Here is a 21,084-nt window from a genome sequence, read left to right as displayed (position 1 = left end):
GGTGCATGGTGGGATTACCTGTCAGGACACACCTGCGCTGACCATCTGCTCTCATCCAGAGTTTCCTAGTGTGGGCAGGTTAGGTGGAAACAGTCACCAGAATTTGCAGAACTCTGTCCTCTGGGCTTACTCACGGGGACAGCTGTCACCTCACAAATCAGAGAGAAGTGGGGCCTTCAAGGAGATGATCACATCTCTTCTCCAAAAATACCAAGGAGTCATTGCCTAATTACAGCAGTCTCTTACATTTACAGCCTTTCCAAGGTAATTTGGAAAAAACTCTTTATGTAGCCTTTCAGGTAGACAACAAAAATTGAAGGATAATAGCCAGAGCTGGGTGAGTATGGGGAAACCAGCCCTCTTACATTCTCCTGGTGGGAGTATCAGTTGGTGGGATCTCTTTGAAGAGAAGTTTGACAATTTGTGAAATGTACAAACTCTTTATTCTATCAATCATACTATAAAAATCTACCCACAGAAATATCAACTCAAGTGAGCAAAGATAAAGGTAGAAGTTATTCAGCAACTCTATTTATGATACAATTTTGGAAACAACCCAAATATCCATTAATAGGGGAATGGTCAAGTAAACCACAGACTATGAGCTGCCCTGGAAAGGAACTCTATGCAGCCATTAAAAAGAACACGGTAGAACAATTCATACTGTCATGAAAAGATATTTATGGCCATGGTTAAGTGAAAAAGCAAGTTCTAGAACAGCATGTATAGTAGGAGCCCCTTAAAAATGCATCCATCCATCCATTCATCCATTCTATCTATCTATCTATCTATCCATCCATCCATCTATCCAACAACTACACTTTCCCATGGGAAGTCTATTTCCTGTCTGTCCATAAATACACAGAATAAAATTTAGATGACAGAAAGAATGTCATTCCTGCTACAATATTAGATCAAAGGATCATTGAGGACATACTGAAAACTTGTAGGCTCCAGGGTGCTGTAGGCATTTAGTGGGCAGGGACCAGGGCTGCAGGATATCCTGCAAGGACAGTCCTACACTATGCGGAATTGTTCTTTGTCTCATATGTCCCTCTCAACATTCAGGGACTGAATGAATGCCTTGAAATGGGCTGAAACTTAAGAATTTTTGTGACACTTGGACTCCATCCAGTCTCATATCATTACCCTTGGAATTACTATGACACCACCTTTTGCAAATAAGACCCAGATCATTTGCAAGAGCATCATACTTCCTTATTTCCTCTGCCTCCCAAGTATGTAACGTTATCCCTACTTTAATTATGTTCTTTCTTTCTCTTATCATACACAAGGAAGTCAAGTTTCATATCACTGCTCGTTCTTATTCCAAGGTACACATATTCTCTGTTCTTTACTTTTTCTGTACTTCCTGTACAGAATGGCTTTTGACTTTTCTTTGCTTAAATCCAAAATTATTTATTATAAGTAGATGCAAGCATCTGATTGTTTCATTGTATCTTCCAGTGTAGAGGTGCCCAAGCATTTGTACACTGAAATATATATTTCTTTATTAGAAATTATTTTCCTTTTATTTCTCCTTTACATTTTGGTTAAGCTATTATACTGGTTTGCTTCAGTCACGTATACAGGTAGAAGATATGTATCTTCTTTCCAGAATATATCTCAGGATAATAAATGTGTCTAATGTTTGTAGTAAAAATGGGACCAACAGTGCTGAAAATCACAGTGTGATATCAGAGAAGCATAATCCTTGCCTAGCCAAGATAACTATAGTGGCTGGGCTTTATTGAGTATCACTTGCATGCAGTGAGTTTATGTCTCCATGAGCTGCTATTATTACTCCCACTCTACATGTAGGGAAACTAGGCTCTGAGACACAAAATGACTCTTCCCAGGTGAATAGGGGCAGAGCCTAATCCACTGCCAGGCAGCCTGGCACCAAAGTCCATGAGAAAAGCTTGGATTCACCTGGCTGGGAAGACCAGAGTGCAGAAGATGTAACAAATAGCAGCCTCTGTGCCAACCAGGGCCCCCGCACAGTGTTTCTACATGTCTGAACTACATACCAACATTTAACACTTGGGAGACTTACATCAAAGTTTCTGGTTTCTCTTGAAAGATCAGAGGATCTGGCCACAGTGGAATCACATTTCTGCATGGCAACTGAGACAGATGGTTTACAAAAAATGGTTATTTTACTATCTGTATCTATATCCTTTGAATATGACTTTGGAGCTTCTCACATCAAGAAGTGGGGTCTCCTTCTCCATCACTTGAGTCTGGCACAGCATGCCAATTCCTAGCCAAGACCTCAAAAGACAAAGCTGAGTCAGCCCGTGCGTCCAGATACGTAAGAGCACCCAGCCAACATCAGCAAAGCTGACCCCTCGCTGATCACAGACACGTGAGGGTTTTCAGACAGGAACAGAAGAATCATTTACTGAGCCTAGCTAAACTGCTAACATGCAAAAGTGTGACCTAAAGAAATGTTTGCTTTAAACATATTTTGGGGGTGTTTTATATGTTAAACCACTATGTTCGTTACAGCAAAAGCTATGCAACACAGCAACACTCAGCTGAGGCTGGGCTGCAACTGCACTCTATACAGGGTCTGCTGGCTCTGGTTTACCACAGTCTCCACTACTCCCTTTTGTACTACATCTGGCATCTTGCTTCCCTCATTTCTGTTATCTGCCTCACAGCTGAAGAAATGTATTTAGTGACACTTGCAAAAGCCTAAATTTGTAAGATCCATGATGGGATCAAAAGAATCAAAGGAGAATATGAGTGTAGGTTTTTTTGGAGGCAGGGAAGGGCTAGATACTTGAAAAGGAGGCTTCAGGGGGCTAAGGATAAGATAAGGGAGAGAAGAAGGACAAGGAGCAGGAAGCTATGAGATTATAAGAATATACGAGATGGTGCAGGGGAGGGAAGGGATAAATTGGGAGTTCAAGATTTGCAGATACTAATATATATAAAACAGACAAAACAACAAGTTCATACTGTATAGCACAAAGAACTATATTCAATATCTTGTAGTAACTTATGGTTGAAAAGAATATGAAAATGAATATATGTATGTCCATGTATGACTGAAGCATTATGCTGTACACCAGAAATTGACACACATTGTAAATTGACTGTACTTCAATAAAAATACATATTAAAAAAAAAAGAATATATGAGATAATGTCAACTTCAAAGACCTAAATCTCCACTGTCTTTCTCTTGGGTATAAAGGAAAAGTCTAAGTAAGATAAAATAATAATAAAAACTTTTGTTCCTCCCACATTATTCTGATTTCTAGAAAATAGCCTTCATTTATTTCCATTTGGTGAGCTTGTCCTAGGAAGATATAAGCTTTTCTAAAACAGAAAAGAAGCAGAATAATATACAGGCAAGGAAATATAAATGACTCTTAGATATACAAAAAGATGATCAACTTATCAACATAAGATAAATGCGAAATGAAACCATACTAACATGCAATTTTCCACCTATCTTGGTGAGAAATATCCTATAATTTAATAACACACTCTGCTGGTGCGGCTATGGAGAAACAGACACCCTCGTACATTGCTCATGGGAGTGTCAATTGGTATAGCCTCGACCGAGGGAAATTTTGCAGTATTACAAAACTTATCAGTACATACTTCCATTGAGTAAGCAACTCTACCTCTGGAAATCTACCTTACAGAAATACTTGCACCTGAGTGAAATAACATATGCTCATGAATAATCACTGTAGCACTATCTATACTATCAAAAGAATAGAAACAAACCAAAGTCCATTAATAGAGACCAGTTAAATGAACTGTGGAATAGCCACATGGTAGAAAACCATGCAGCTGTTTAAAGAATCATACATGTATGTATTGAAATAGAAAGACCTCCAAGATATATTGTAAGTAAAAACTAAAACAAACTTCCATTAAAAAGGTAGGAAAATAAGGTATGAGTTTGTATTTGCTTACATAGGCATAATTGGGTATAAGAAAAGACAGAGTTGAGAAGATTTTTTTGTAACTGTATAAATTCAGTATGTTTTAAAGCTTTTGAACCATGTAGCTGTTCAAACTTTTAATTAAAAAAATTTTTTTCTCTACGTGTATCTACTTGGAGCTTCCGCCACTGGTCCCAGCTCTGAACTGAGAGGCCCCCCCCAGGGCAGTTCTGACCCTTTTCCTTGGAATGAGACTTCAGCCATCTATAGAGAGGCCTCCTCAGGTGATACAAACCTGCTTCCTGGCACTGCTGCTTACAGCACACAGTTCCCACCATCTCCCTGCACTTCCTATGGTAGTTATGAGCGCTGTTCACCAAATGTTTCTGCTTTTCCACCTTGAGAGATATGGCAGGATAGCAAGCCCTTGCCTTAGCTGGATGAAGCCATGTGATTAGTTCTGGCCCATGAATTATGAGATACAATGGCTATCATTTCTGGTCTAGAGCATGTAATTACCAGTGTTAGACCCCCTCTTCTCCTTTGTCACAATTACTGGCAATATTCCAGACAGTAATTGCTGTTAGCTTGGGTCTCAGAGTGAGGATAACGTACAGAAGAGCCCCAAGATAACCCACAACGGAGCATAAAAGTACAGACCTTGTTGTTCGAAGCCACTGAGAGATGGGAGTTGTTTGTCTCTACAGCATAGCCTAACCTAGCCTGACTGGGACACTCCTGAAGCAGTGTGACCAGCACCAAGCAGGGGTGAGACCTTTAAGGCCCCTGACTTTGCGGTGCATGGGGGTCATTCTACTCACAGCACCGCCTCAATGACACTCTGGATCTCCTGCTGCAGCTCCGGCTCCTTCCGGTAGGTCTCCACCAGCAGCAAGGCCTGTTCATAGTTGGCACAGTAGACCTTATAGACTTGCTCCAGGTCCTCTTGGAATTCCAGGAATAAGTTACCTGACAGTGAAAAAGAAACAAGTTTTCAAAGGCATGTCTGTATGTCCCCTTACTTGGGACAGAGACACAGCTGTAAGTGACACAGCTAAGCGCACCAGTTCTGGAGTGAGAATGCCAGGCTTAGCAGCACTGTCACCTTGGGTGAGTCCCTTCATATTCCTGAGTTTCCATTTCTTCATCTCACTTTCAAAATCTGCTGTAAGGATTAAGTGACAGAATGGTGTAGAGCTTAGACTGGTGTACTGTGTGTACTTAATAAATGGTAGCTATAATTTCAGCAATAATATTTGATAATTCTCATATTTGTACGGTGCTTCACAGCTTACAAAACACACTCATGTTATATTTTTACAATTACCGCGGACGGCAAGTGTAACTCCAAACCCCCTGTTTACAAAGACCCTATAGCACAGCACGGGTACTCACAAGTGTGGGCTTTGGGGTCAGAGAGAAGTAGGGCCAGATCTCCAGCCAACCCTTTCCCACTGGTATAACCTAGGGCAAGTATGTGATCCCTCCAACCTTCCATTTTCTCATCTATAGATTAGAATAAAAGCAGTACTCACCTCCAAGTGTTTTTATGAGGATTAAATCAAATAATGCAGACAAAGCATCTGACAAACTTTATTCACCAAAAATTTACCAACAATTTATTTATTGACTATGTGCCAGGAACTCTTCTAAGTTCTGTAAACAAAATAATGAACCTGCCTCATGGGGTTTATATTCTAGTGGGGAGACAGACAATAAATAAATACATATGCCAGGTAGGGATGAGTACCATAAATCTAAACAAAGCCATATAAAGAGCTAGAGAGTGGTAGATTTATCTAGGGAAGGCTTCCATAAAGATGTGAATGTTTATCAGAGACCAAGAAGACCTAGCCCTGGGAATGTTTAGTGGAAAAGCAGCACGAGGCCTAGGGAAGAACAAATGCAAGGGCCTGAAGGCAGGTGGGCACTTGACATGTAGGTGGCACGAGGCAGGTGTGGCTGGAGCAGAATGAGCAAGAGCACAAAGCAGAGAAAATAAACTTCTGGAAACTAAAGCCAGATCTTGTAGGGCCTTGAAGTAAGTAAATAAGGCAGAGGTATACATAGGTATAAGGCATTCAGATTTTATTCTAACGGTGGCAGGAAGCAACTGGAGGGCTTTAAGCAGGGTGACATGATCTGGTTTCTGTTTTAAAAGGATCGCTCCTATGTACAATTTCAAAAGCACTTACACTAAAGTTAGAACAATATGGAGAAGGTTAGCATGGCCCCTGCACATGAATGACATGCAAATTTAAGAAGTGGTCCTAATTTTAAAATCAGAACCTTATGAAACTGGTTATTTGTTGGAGGAGGTGGAAAGAGTAGGGAATGGGATGAGGCAGCAGAGATGAGAGGGGAGCAATGCTTTGCTCAATATACCTTTCTGTATAGCTCTGACCCTTGGAACCATGGTAATGTTTCACATACTTCTAAAATAAATATATAATTAAGACCAAGCAGGATGTGGAGGGGGAACCCCAAATGGAATATACCAACAATACGGAATGAACTTCACTCTATACAAATGAATTAACTGTGTAGGAAGAAATCCACATAAGTAACTGTTTTTCACAGGGATGCAGGTTAGTAATTCTGAAACCACTTTATGTGAGGACTAACTTTGAACAAATAAGTAAATATACTACAGATAATGTTTCTCCCTGTCACAGAAATATGTTAACAAATAAGAAAAGGGGGAAGATTAGAATGAACCCTGAGATGCTGGGCTGGAATTGGTATAGAGTATGAACTCATGGTTTTAAATACTTTAAATAGCTAAATACAGATGGATAGAAAAAGATGTAGATGTGTATATGCGTGTGTTGGTATATGTGCATATATTTCCTACCTCTATCAGCAGAGAGGGCCTAGAAGCAAAGACACTCCCGGAGCAATGAGCATATCTAGATCCTAGAACTTGGTGTCTAAATATTGCTCTCCAAAGATAGGAACAAGGGCTACTAGGAGAAATGGCCACTTCCAAGGCTGGGAAAGGGAGAATATACGATAAGCCTGAAACATCCTGTGGTATCAGAAAGTAAGAAAGTGCTCACAAATTGTTAGAGACATATTGAAAGGACACAGGAGCCAAATTGAAGGAGTTCCTGATGGACAAAGTTGGTAAAATTTGAGCAAGAAAATTATAGTACTGGATTCTGACTCATAGAATAAAGAAAATATCCAAGAATTTATACTTAGATAAATAAACATTTGAATAAAGAAATGAAAGGGGGAGAAGAGACAGTTCTTGCTTATAGAAGAATTCCAATTAATAAGTGTAGAAGGTAAAGGGGGTTGAGGGGAGCACAAAATGGGTAAAGGGGGTCAACTGCACGGTGACAAATGGAAACTAAACTTTCGGTTGTGAGCATGCTGTAGTACATACAGAAGTCAGAATATAATGCAGAGCACAGAGGATTTCTGGAGAAGAGAAACTATATGTATGATACTGTACCAAGAGATACACGACATTATACATCAGTCTAAACCCACAGAACTGAGCAACACACAGAGTTAACCCCACTGTATGCTATGGGCTTTAGTCAATAATAATACATTAATATTCATTCATCAATCATAATAAATGTACCACACTAATGCAAGGTGTTAGTAACAGGGGAAACTCTGTGGGTGGGGGAGAGAGTACTAGGAGCGCTCTGTACTTTCTGCTTAGCTGTTCTGCAAATCTAAAAGTGCTCTAAAAAATAAAGTCTATTTAAAAATCCACAAATGACAAATGCTGGAGAGGCTGTGGAGAAAGGGGAATCCTCCTACACTGCTGGTGGGAATGTAGTTTGGTGCAGCCACTGTGGAAAACAGTATGGAGATTCCTCAAAAGACTAGGAATAGACTTACCCTATGACCCAGGAATCCCGCTCCTGGGCTTATATCCAGAAGGAACCCTACTCCAAAATGACACATGCACCCCAATGTTCATAGAAGCACTATTTACAATAGCCAAGATATGGAAACACCCTAAATGTCCATCAGCAGATGACTGGATAAAGAAGATGTGGTATATTTCTACAATGGAATACTATTCAGCCATAAAAACGGACAACATAACGCCATTTGCAGCAACATGGATGCTCCTGGAGAATGTCATTCTAAGTGAAGTAAGCCAGAAAGAGAAAGAAAAATACCATATGAGATCGCTCATATGTGGAATCTAAAAAACAAAAACAAAAAAAAAAGGATAAACACAAAACAGAAATAGACTCATAGACATAGAATACAAACTTGCGGTTACCAAGGGGATGGAGGGTGGGAAGGGATAGACTGGATTTTAAAATTGTAGAATAGATAAAACAAGATTATACTGTAAAGCACAGGGAAATATACACAAGATCTTATGGTAGCTCACAGAGAAAAAAATGTGACAATGAATATATATATGTTCATGTCTAACTGAAAAATTGTGCTCTACACTGGAATTTGACACAACATTGTAAAATGATTATAAATCAATAAAAAATATTTAAATAAATAAATAAATAAAGTCAGTCTATTAGGTCTATACTATGTTGAGATTAAACCAGGGGTCCAAAGTGTTAACAGGAATAGCTGTTAGAAGGCTACTACAAATATTCAGGCAAGAGCATTTGGTTATCCCTCTAGGGGGAAGTGGTGATGGTGAAGAGAACTTATTAATCACAAAAGGGCAAGTGAGCCACAGACCATAGGAAGCCCAGGTGACCCAACTGCTGTGGGTTGTACCTCTGAAATGCACCAGGCCCTCCATGGGACACATCAGATGGCACCTAGACCAGCATGGTCCAGCTCTCAGCAAAGACTCCCACAGCAAGACTATCACCCCAGGATCAAAACCCTTCCCCAGTGCTGGTCCAGCCAATTCTCAGAAAGAATTCCCTCAGGAGAGCCCTGAAACTGAGGGAGACTGTGGCCAGGAAAGATCACCTTAAACCCACAGCAAAGGAGAAGGTGTGTGACAGGGAGATCAGTCAGCTGCAGAGATGATCTCACTAAGAGAGAGTTTGGGCGTAGCCCTCAAACCACATTCTCCTTGAGGGTGATTCTGCAGGAATGTGTCTAATGTCAAAGAAACCTATCATACCAGTATGGCCAGAGGCAAGGGCGTTTTAGTAACTGAAGGGTGGAGGAAGGCAAACTAGAGCAGAGCTGTCAGAGAGGTAGGAATGCTACAGGCACCAAGGACTTATTTCCTCTCCTCTTGTCTTTCTAGTCACAGACTGTAAAGAAGTCACAGCAGCAAAGAAGTTACTCCCAGTATCAAAAGGACACTCTATCTCTAGCCCGGGAGAAATAAGAAATGGAGGCAGGATGGTCAAGAGCTAAGGCTCTAGAGTCTGAAAGAGCTGGGTTCAAATCCTGACTACCTGGTTAAGTTGTGTGACCTTAGGAAAGTTACTTAAACTCCCTGAGTCTCAGATTTTTCTTTAGTAAAATGGGGACTACAATAGTTATAATAATAATAATAATAATCAACAAATAGCAGTGTCAGAAGAATGAAAAGGGCTACTACATGTTAAGTACCCACAGTCATGGCTGGCACAGAGATGGGTACTATTTTCACACAGAAGGCATGAAACTGAGGCTCAGAGACATGAAGGAGCTATGGGTGGCAGAACCTTCACAGTCAGACTCCACAGTCCCTGCTCTAAAACACTAGACCTGCAAGCCACAGCCACATGTGGCTATTGGGCGCTTGAAATATGAAGAATCCCAACTGAGATGTGCTGTCAGCTTAAAAGACACTGGGATTGCAAAGGTTTCACACAAAAAAATAATAATAATAAGTAAAATGTACCATGAATGAGTTTTACATTGATTAAATGTTGAAATATTATTTTGGATATATTGGGTTAGGTAAGATACATCATTAAAATTAATTTCACCTGCTTTAATTTTTTTAATGTAGCTACTCAAAATTTTTAAATTAAATTTGTGACTGTCATTATATTTGTTTTTCTTTATCTGTTTTTGTTTTTTTTGTTTTTTTTTGGTTGGTTGGTTGGTTGGGTTATTTGTGGGGGTTTTTTTGGGGGGTGGGGAGGTAATTAGGTCTATTTATTTATTTATTTTTATTGGAGGTACTGAGGACTGAAGCCAGGACCTCAAGCATGCTAAGCATGCACTCTACCACTTGAGCTATAATGTTCCTCCTTCACATTGTATTTCTCTTGGACAACCACTGCACTAGAGCATGATGACTTCCAGTGACAGGACCCTATGTGGGAACTCCTGCGAATATCTGAGTTGCACTGGGAGTCATTCATAAGGACAGGGAACCTGCCTCACTTGGGAGGGGAAAACTGTTAAAAACAGTTATGCCTAAGGTCCAAAAATCTTTTAAAATGCTGTGGCTGTGGGACTGGGAAAAGGACCTTTACAGCAGGGCCTGGGGGCTGGGCAGGGAACAGAGAGAGCTGGTAGGAAGCAGCCTGGATCCTAAAGCCTTGATCCAGCACATAGTTGCACCTAGGAGAAGAAAAGCCAAGTGGATTCTTTGCGCCTCTTCTTGGCTAACAATGAGGAGTAAAGGATGAGGAGGCTACTTTCTATAGACTCTGTAAATGCCAGGGAATAGGTTTGCCAAATTAGTGAGGGAAAATACAAGATGCTCAGTTAAATTTGAGCTTCAGATAAATAATAAAGTATGTTTCAGTATAAATATGTCTCAAATGTTACATGGGAATTACTAACACATTACTGTTTTTCTGAAATTCAAATTTAATTGGCCATCCTACATTTTACCTGGAAACTGTACCAGAGAAGCAGTGAAGCAGTGAAGGCAGGGAATGGAGATGTCACCAGGTATGCTTGGGGGACAGAGTGGCATCTTGACTCCTAGTAGGTCAAGCAGGAAGGCAGAAATGGACAAGCGAGGAACCCTAACAGGAATCAGGTCAAATCTCAAACCTACAGCAACAGAAGAGCCTGACTTCAGAGTCCCCAGACCCTTAGAGTGTCTGCAGCCTGAAGCTTATCTACCCAAATACTTTAAAAAACTCTTGTTCTTTTTTGTGTCTGTGTTCATCTATCATTTATAGGAAACAGCACCTCATTCACATTGCTGTTTTAAAAAAGAATCATATTTTCAAGGGAATAATAAACACACTATACACAGGCTTTAATCCCACTCTACTGCAAGGGAGCTGTTCAGTGCAGCAGTTGGAAGGCATGGGCTCCAGAGGCCTCCTGCCCCAATGAATATCCTGGCTCTGCCACTAGCTGGATGACCTTGAGCAGGTTACTTCCTCTCTTTGTGCCTCAGTTTCCTCAACTATAAAATGAGATGACAGCATCTACCTTTCCAGACTGTTGTGAGGATTAAATGAGTTAATACATATATATCAGAACAGTGCTGGTCATTCAGTGAACACTCAGAAAGAGGGCTTTTTCAAAAAATTTGTTTGCATATTTGTTACTCTTTATCCCCATCAACACCATTCATGTCTAAGAAAGGGTAGAAGATTGGGGGTGTGAAGGCCAGAGGGACTTGGGTGGCCACGGGACTGAGTGCCCTCACCTTGTCCTCTTCTCTGCCTGACACCATTCTCCTTGTCCCCTGACTCCATTTGAAAACCCCTGACCCTGCACATTTTGTTAAGTAGCCCCAGAACAGCAGATGGGAAGAGATTGCAGAAGATAGGGAAGAGGTTTACACCCACTCATCCCTCCTTCTTTATACTCTGGTCATCCTAACCATTTCAGCATCAGGAATCTACCTTCATTTCTCACCTATGTGATATTAAATCCCCCAGCTAGTCTCCCTACTTCTGCCCTTGCCACCCCCTCACAATCCATCATCCACCCCAGCCAAAGAGATCTTTGAAAAACAAATCTGACCATATCACTTCCCTGCTCAAAGTTGTCCAACAACTTGTCATCACATTTAGAATAAAATCCACATTCTTTACCATGGCCTAGAAGGCCCTGCACAATCTGTTCCTTCTCTGCCTCTTCTATCTCATCTCCAAACACTCTCCCCTCACTAATCCCCCTGGAGACACATCAGCGTTCTTTCTGCCCGTCCTTCGAATATCCCAGGCTCATCCCTGCCTCAGGACCTTTGCACAGCTATTCTCTCTACTCTCTTTCCAGATCTTCTCACTGATGGCTCATTCCTAACATTTAGGTCTCAGTTCAAATGTCACCTCCTCAGGAGGCCTTCTCTTATCTCAAAAGTTAGTACAACTGTTAGTCTTCAAATTATAAATTACTACTGAAAATTCTTCTGTTTATCTGTGTATCATCTGTCTTTCTCACTAATTTGTTAATCCATAAGAACAGAAGATCAAATTCTCTTGTTGATGCTGTGACCAGGCACACAGCAGTGACTGGCACACTGCAGGTGCTCAGTAGATAATTGTTCAATGCATGCATGTGAAAGAGTCCATACTATAGACTCAGCCATGCCACTAACCAATTATGTGTCCATGAGGATGTCCCTTCTTGTCTCTGGGCCTCAGTCCATCTGTAAAGCGATGGGGTTGGACTGGATATTATTTGAGGGTCTTGCCAGCTCTAACATGCAATGTTTCAGGGATTCCCAAGACAGATTAATTAAGCTGCATTTCCCTGGAACTCTGGAGACAGTACAGCAGTGACCACATGCTGAAAACAATTCCACAGGAACCTCAGGCTAACAGCTTCCTGATCTTTTGCTTACCAATCAGCTGCACTTGTTCCTCTTCCCTGGAGGCTGTTTCCTGCAGATCATGAAGCAATCTGCTGTTCACCTTGATGATATCATCAATGTTTGAGAACAGGACATCCAGATCTCCCTGTGGCAGCTGGAAGGAACAAAACAGCCACAGGAAGTCACTTGGGAGGTGGGAAGAGTGACTTTTTTTTTTGCAGGCTTTGATGGTAGTCTAGAACATTCACATCATCAGGGTCCCATCATTCTTGGCAAGAATGTCCCAGTGGAATGTCTGCAAGGAGTTTGTAATGTTATAAATTAGTTATTTTCATTACTCTACAAGAAGAGAGGACGAGATGGAGCGCTCAGCATAAAAGGAAAGCTGAACTGGGGTTTTATCCTAGATCTGCTGCCAACTGTAATTTTCATTCTCTCATTTTCACCATCTGTCATATAAGGGTGGGAAGCTGGACTTCTTTCCAGCTTTAACATACTTGGCATCTACCACCATTACCTTGAGAAACACTCTGAACTCCAGCCCCTATGAATTAAGCCATACCACTGTTTAAAAGGATGCAGGACATCTATATATGTTCATGGATAGACAGATGTCCTGGAGGCACAATCAAGTGGGAAAATCTAACTTAGAAAAACATCCAGAGTAAGCTCTTATTTTTATTAAAGTAAGTAACAAACTATGTTTGTTTAATGCCTGCAGAGAAAAATCCTAATTTCTGGAGGGTGAAATACAAGAAGACTTTCATCTTCCACATTACCTACCTGATTATTTCATTTACTCAACAAAGACTAATTGAAGTCTATTACTTATGTATGAAGAACTGGGATATATTGAACTAAACAGTTTCTCCCCTTATGGAGCTTACATTCTAGGGCATCCTTGAACATTTAGAGAGAAAGCCTGTGTTATTTCTGAAATCAGGAAAGAAAAAGATGCAAAAAAAAAAAAAAAAGAACATTAAAATAGAAACCCATCATAGTGATAACTTCTCCATTTTTACCATCCTCCAAATGAGACAATTAGAATGTAGGTCGCTTAAAGTAATCTGTTCTAAACCTAATAAATGGCTATTTTACCCATTAGCTCACTTAATTCTCTGAGGTGATTATTCCTCCCTACATTCAACAGGTGAATATACAAAGGTGCTAGGGTGTTTAAGGCCTTGCTGAAGGTTGCTGGGCCAGTAAGTGGAAGTACTGGGGCTTACATCCAGGTGACTTCACATCCACCACACTTTCCCCTCCAAGCCTGCTCCAGGAACAGATGTGAGGTCTCAGAAGCTGGGACCTACGTTTGCCCCTATAAAGACAGGCTAAGTGTGGCCCCACCCTCGTACCTGCTGCAGGTGGCTCCTGATGTCTGAGGCACAGAGCTGGAGCATGTGCAAGTAGGAGACCTCGGTGTCGATGAGTTCCCTGACTGCCAGCTTTTGATGAAGCAAGGATTTGTCCTCAGAGACCCGACCTTCCCCGTTCGGACTCCCTGTACTGGAGGATGGCTCATCATCCCCATGATCAGTCATGTCAGCAGGTTCTGAGAAGACAAACACATCCCGACTCACTTCTGGAAGCTCTACTGGGACATGCTGTCTCTAATCCAAAGACAACCTTTCATCAAGTGACCTAAAAACATCTTTAGCTGCATACAGAGTCAAGACCAACTGTGTATTAGTGTTTGTGGGCAGTATCTGAACAATCTTAAAAGGTAGAACGCAGCTCAGATAATTGTTGACATTTTAAATTCATTTCCCAGGATTCAGACAATGTGCTTGCCTGGCTTTTCTTCTATTTTCCCCCAGCTCTTGACCCAGATTTCTTCATCTGGTTAGCGGAGTCTCCCTCCCAGTAGTTCCCTCCTCTCCTTCCCGACTCCCCGACTCAGACTGTACTACCTAGTACCTGGGCTATTTCCACAGCCTCCAGAAACATCTTTCCAAATCCAAACCCCTCTCCCACCTGCTTCCAGCCACACCCGTTCATCCTGGACATGCTTCCAGTTTATAAACTTCCTGAAACAGAGCTTGTGATCCTTCTATTCCCTGCTGTGAGACTTCAGTAGCTCTCTGCTGCTCCATGGTCTGGCTCTAATCTCATTTTCCTTTTCCCTGACACATTCCAGTGAAAGAAAGTTATGTGCTTTTCTCCATTCCTGCATGGTCACTTCCTGCCTTCATGCTTTTGCACCTGCTGTGCCCCCTCCCACGTCTCTATCCTCTGACATTCATCTTTAAGGCCTTTCCTGATCCAGTGAGATGTACTTTTCTCCTTTATTTCTAACTTCAAAAAGTACAAAGGCAATACTGTAGACAAGAAGAATCTCCCTACTGCAAAACACCTAGAAATGCCAGATCAGCTATAACAAACTTCCTTTTCACTGCATGACAGGGCTTGCAAGAGAGTAAAGGAAATCAGCAGGGCCCCCAAAACAGGGGGAACTGAAAATCAGAGCAGAAGCAACTGAGCTGATGCAGCTCTAGCCAAAGTGGATGGAGTGGGCAGGGAAGAGGACACTGTTGAGCTCAGTGAACCAGAGTCTTGGGCATTAGCACCCATGCAGGAACAGGAGACAAGCTCCTTCACAGAACTGGGACCCTCAAAACACACCAGTGAAATGGTGAATCAGAAAAAAATGTCCCTCCACCCACACAGAAGATGACAAAGATGCTTCTACATCTTGGCTTGGATCCTGGGTGAAGAAAAAGATCTCCTCTGAAAATTCGTAACAACAAGCCTGCTTTCACTGGGTTGTAGGTTCAAATGTACACTCTACGTGTGGTCCAAGTAGCCCAATGCTGAGAAATAAACAAACAAAAAAAAGAAGTCCTGGACTAATGCTACTACGAGTACTCATAGGAAAAATAAAATGTCTCCAGGAGGACATATCCTTCACCTATGCCACATGGTACTCCAACAGATAACCCTGTCCTAAAGATGAGATAAATTCCAAAATTATAAGAACTTCATTGCAAGTGAGCATCATCAGAGACAACAAAGAGCAGGATCAGACCACAAGAACATCAGATAATCAAACTATTAGATAGAAACTATAAAACAGACAGGACCAGAAAATAAAAATAAATAAATAAATAAATAAATACATACATACATACATACATACATACATACATACATACCCATATGATTTTTTAAAGCACCAAGTAGAACTTACAGAAACTAAAAATTAGTCTTTGAAATTAAAAACTGAATGGACAAGTTAAACAATTATGATAAAGAGAAATAATAAAGGAGCAGACAGATGTTAAGAAATTATCCAGACTGCTAAAAAGAAAGAAAAAAAATCAGGAAAAATAGGAAAGAGAATTAAGGGATCTGGATATTGAAACAAAGAGGTCATGCATCAACTCTGTGTTCCAGAAGCCAAGAACAAAGAGAATGAGGAGAGGTAACATCTGAAGACATAAGACTAAGAACTGTCCAGAATTTATAAAAGCTATGAATTCTTAAATCCAGAAAGTGTAAGTCCCAAGCAGCATGTTAAAAAAAAAAATTACATCTAAACACATTGAGGAGAAACTGCAGAACCTTGAAGGCCTGGAGAATTTGTCTTATATATTCCTGTCCTCAGGAAACTGTAGGAGAATATGTTCCACCAAAATAAAGAAATAAGTCAATGGAGAGGCTGTGGAGTAAAGGGAACCCTCCTACACTGCTGGTGGGAATGTAGTTTGGTGCAGCCACTGTGGAAAACAGTATGGAGATTCCTCAAAAGACTAGGAATAGACTTACCCTATGACCCAGGAATCCCGCTCCTGGGCTTATATCCAGAAGGAACCCTACTCCAAAATGACACATGCACCCCAATGTTCATAGCAGCACTATTTACAATAGCCAAGATATGGAAACAGCCCAAATGTCCATCAACAGATGATTGGATAAAGAAGATGTGGTATATTTCTACAATGGAATACTATTCAGCCACAAAAACCAACAACATAACGCCATTTGCAGCAACATGGATGCTCCTGGAGAATGTCATTCTAAGCGAAGTAAGCCAGAAAGAGAAAGAAAAATACCATATGAGATTGCTCATTGTGGAATCTAAAAACAAACAAACAAAACATAAATACAAAACAGAAATAGACTCACAGACATAGAATACAAACTTGTGGTTGCCAAGGGGGCCAGGGCTGGGAAGGGATAGACTGGGATTTCAAAATGTAGAATAGATAAACAAGATTATACTGTATAGCACAGGGAAATATATACAAGATCTTATGGTAGCTCACAGAGAAAAAAATGTGACAATGAATATATATATGTTCATGTCTAACTGAAAAATTGTGCTCTACACTGGAATTTGACACAACATTGTGAAATTATTATAAATCAATAAAAAAATGTTAAAAAAAAAAGATGTCAAGAAAGAGAAAGACACAAGATACAAGGAATTGGTGATCTAATATGTGAGAGGGACTGAGGAAATCCCCAGGATAGAGGGAAGGAAATCCTAGGTTTGACTGTTGGCTACAGGGAGACAGCAAACAAACTGGGCTAGAGTACTAGAATGTCTCGAGAACAGATTTTTTGAATCAGTAGAGAATATGGTGCTTATTTAGGCATAATTACACAGACAATTCATACAAAACTGAAAAACAAACCAATGAACAAAAACAAGAGTTGTTGTAACTGTGCAGAAAAGATACAAGTAATTATATGTCACTACCTGGTTCGGATTATAAGTAGAATCCACAGATATAATAATGCAAGTGATCTAATTCATATTAAGTGCTGAGAGGATAGGGTGATGGAGAGGGAGTGAAAAAAAGCTAAAGCCTCATATTCCATAGAGGAAATCAAAGAACAATGCCTAAATTGAAAGCTCAAGAACCAGCAGTACATATGTGCTATAAAGTAATCAGCTAAAAATAATATAAGGAACTGCCTGGCAGTGGCTGGAGCAGGAAAGAGAAGAGGACGAGCTGCTTTTCATAACAAACATTATAGAATCATCTGTCTGTTTCTCATGACAAATGCAGAACTATCCATCTCTTTAAATTACACACTTTTATAGCTTTGAAGTGAACTAAAAACTAACTGCAAGAAAAAGTGAGAACCTCTTAATTTTGCTAGAGATCAATATTGAAAAAAAATTATCGTATTCCTATATATACCAACAATATATAAAAGTGCAATTTAAGGAAAAATAGCAGTACAATAATAAAAAGACTTAATAATATATTAATACTTACTCCTTCTTAAATATCGATTTAACAAAAGATGTATAAGACTTTTACAAAAAAATCATAAAATTTTATTGAAATACATCAAAGAACTAATTACAAGTAGAGATACACTATATTCATGGATAGGATGAATCAATATCATAAAGACAAAAAAAAAATTGCCCAAATGGCTTCAATACAATTTTAGTAAAACTCCCAATAGGGTTTGGGGGTTTTTTGTTGTTGTTTTTAGTAGAACATAATAAAATTATTCTAAAATATATATGGACAAGTAAAAGGCTATGAGAACTCTGAAGAACAAGGTAGGGGTATTTGTCCTACCAGACAGCTAGATCTATTTGAAAGTCATAATAATTAAAAAGTATCGTATTGACATAGGGGAAAACAGATCAGTGGAACAGGTTGGAGAGCCCAGAAACAGACCACAGTAAATATGGAAACTTGATATATGACATAAGTGTCACTATAAGTCACTGGGAAAAGACAGTCCATGGGACAATTGGTCTCCTCTATAAAAAAAACCCCAAAACACCCCAAATACACTCCAGATAGATTAAAGCCCTAAATGTTAAATGTGAAACTCTAAATTCTTAGAAGAAACAGGAAAATATTTTTATACTCTCTAGAAGGGAAGGATTTTTTTCAACAAAATACAAAATGTGCAAACCCCAAAAGAAAAGTTGATACATCTGATGACAGTAATATTGAAAAGTTTTGTTCATAAGCAATTGTAAAATCAAAATGAAAAGAGAGGCCTTGGATCAGAAGATATCTGTAGTTAATATAATCTAAAAAAGTTTAATATCTAGACTATATAAAGAACTTCTATGAATCATTAAAACAATGCAATTAAAAGAAAACCAGACAAAGGATATGATTGCAAATACAGTGTTTGGGTTCATTCAGTGTCAATTTTAATCTCCTCCTATTATGTCTTGCTGCAATGCTGATACTGGAGAGCTAAAACCCAGCTTTCCAGACTCCCTTGCAACTAAGATTCTAAGATCCCACCAATTTGATGGTCTCAAGTGAGCCCAGATTTGGAAATGAGCTAAGCAGGAAGAGAAGCAGTGCTTGAGATATCCATTTGATGAAGCAGGTACTGCATTGTGCCGAAGTCAATAGTTCTGGCAACAGACTGTGGCTAAAGTCATGGAATCCTGAAGCCAGCAGCAGGGACAGCAGCTCCCCAATTCTCATTTCCTGATTATTATGGGGTAGCAGTTTCTTTGGAGGGCCTTTCCTATATTATTGCTCTGGGACTCATTCCTGAGGCCCCTTCTGTGGCCTGCTTCTCCAGCCCCTCCACCAATTTGGTAAGCACCTTAGACCCTCTTTTAATGATTAAAACAGAATGATTTGTGTTATCTCCAACTAAAACCTGGCTGATACAGGCACGAACGGGTAATACACAAAAGAAAAAATTTAAATGGCTAATATATAAATGGAAAGATTTCCAATTCACTAGTACCTAGGCAAATGTGAATAATTAAAACCACAATGAAATACCATTTCATGTCCAACAGATTGGCAAGATATAAAAATAAAATGTTGGGAAGATTATAGATACATGGGAAGTCTCATATATTGATACGATAATGGAAATTGTTGCAACCACCCTGAAGAGCAATTTGGCAATATTTAGAGAAGTTGAAAATGTGCATATTCTCAGGCCAAGGAGTTCTTCTCCTAGATATATCCTGCCTTCAAGAGACTTCTCCACATACACACAAGAAATGTAGACAAGAAAGTTCACTGCAGTACTGTTGAAATAACAGAAAATTAGAGAAAAAAAAAACATAAACGTCCCAAGGAAAATGGACAAATAACTTGCGGTATAGCCGTTTAATGGAATGCTGAACAACAGCAAAAATGAATAAACTATAGATTCGTGTATCAATATGGATATCCTCACAAACACTGTAAAGAGGAAAATACATATATAAACAAGTCCTAGAAGGATACAGAGTATGATACCATTTTTTAAAGTTTAAAATATACGAAACAATGCTAGATATTGTTTAGAGATACAGACACATGTAGCACAGATACTAAATTTTTCATGGAAGTGATTAGCAATAAATCCAAGTGATGAAAAAAATTTTCATACAGTGAGGTATGGGGAAGTCATTCTGACTTATATATGATTTAACTCAAATTTTATGCTAACTAAAACAGCCTGTTTGTGGCCTATGGAACATACATTGTCACATCTGCTTTAATTATTAAAGAAAAGGGGGCACTGATCAGAAGTAAAGAATGTCCATGTTAAAAATAAATACTAAATGCAGTTGGAAGGAGTAATACAGAGGTTCTATATACCCTTTACCCAATTTCCCCAATGGTAATATCATGCAAAACTATTTAATACAGTAACACAGCCAAGATGTTGACACTGACACAGTCAAGATGCAGAACAGTTCCATCTCAAGGATCCTTCGTGTTGCCTTTTTACCCACTTAGTTCCAGCCCTATCCTACCCTTAACCCCCGGCAACCAGGAATCTATCTCCACTTCTACAATCTTGTCAGTTCAAAGTTGTATGTAAATCATATAGTATGCATATTTGAAGCAAACGGTATACAACCTTTTGGGGCTGACTTTATTTAATCAGCATAATTCTCTGGAGATTCATCTAAGCTATTGTGTGTTATCAATAGTTCCTAGTTCCTTCTTTTTTATTGCTGAGTACCTGAGATGTTTTGTTAAAAAAAAAAAACTGAAGCAAATATGGCAAAAATGTTAAAATTAAACAAAGCCACGTAGTAAGAACACAAGCATTTGTTGTTTTGTTCTCTGTTCTTTTCTGGATGGTTAAAATATTTCCTAATATTTAAAGTGGCATGCATCCCATTTGGCCTTGGGCTATTTAGAGCTATGCCTCATCTTCCTGGCTAGACACTAAGCCCTTGGAGACTAGAAGAACACCCATTCTTTGGGTCCTCCTCTGTCTCACAATGTTTATGCATATACAAATACATATTTGCATACATAAATGGCCCTTTCCAATGTATTAGTAGCAGAAGTTTCCATCCTGGGAACACTGACCCACAGATCAGATAGTATGTATAGGTGTTTGGGGACAGCAAGGTTGCTCAGAAGGCAGGGGGTTCAGAAAGGTCCTAGAACCCATTTGTCTGATGCACAGCTCTAGTCCAGATCCTGAACACTGCCACTGGCTTGCTGAACTGTCCCTGGCCTGAATTGCTGACATTTATCTCCCAGTACATTGCTTCTCTAGAAAAATCCCGATTGGATTTCAGGAGAGCTACTCAGGTTTCACTATTCAGAATTGTTGCTAAATAAACAAAAAGCATAAGCAA

General features: G+C 39.7%; 1 protein-coding gene and 1 non-coding gene across 7 annotated transcripts in view; one reads left to right on the top strand and one right to left on the bottom strand.

Moving 5' to 3' along the window:
* The window catches only part of ARHGEF37 (Rho guanine nucleotide exchange factor 37), a 61,802-nt gene that overhangs the window by 17,130 nt on the left and 23,588 nt on the right, over positions 1-21,084 (bottom strand). For all 6 annotated transcript variants that reach the window (XM_031449327.2, XM_010989489.3, XM_031449326.2 and 3 more), the window contains 3 exons: positions 13,895-14,091; positions 12,567-12,690; positions 4,729-4,876 (listed from right to left, as the gene is read on the bottom strand). In XM_031449327.2, coding sequence (XP_031305187.1) covers positions 4,729-4,876; positions 12,567-12,690; positions 13,895-14,080 — 458 coding nt within the window. In that variant the 5' untranslated portion in view covers positions 14,081-14,091. The remainder of the gene's footprint in view (positions 1-4,728; positions 4,877-12,566; positions 12,691-13,894; positions 14,092-21,084) is intronic.
* Positions 6,081-6,186, top strand: LOC116152433 (U6 spliceosomal RNA). The gene has a single exon (XR_004136064.1). It is a non-coding gene; the product is annotated as a U6 spliceosomal RNA (small nuclear RNA).

Source organism: Camelus dromedarius, chromosome 3, assembly GCF_036321535.1.
Source record: "Camelus dromedarius isolate mCamDro1 chromosome 3, mCamDro1.pat, whole genome shotgun sequence".
Classification (NCBI taxonomy): Eukaryota; Metazoa; Chordata; class Mammalia; order Artiodactyla; family Camelidae; genus Camelus; species Camelus dromedarius.
This window is presented reverse-complemented; position numbering and strand designations above follow the sequence as displayed.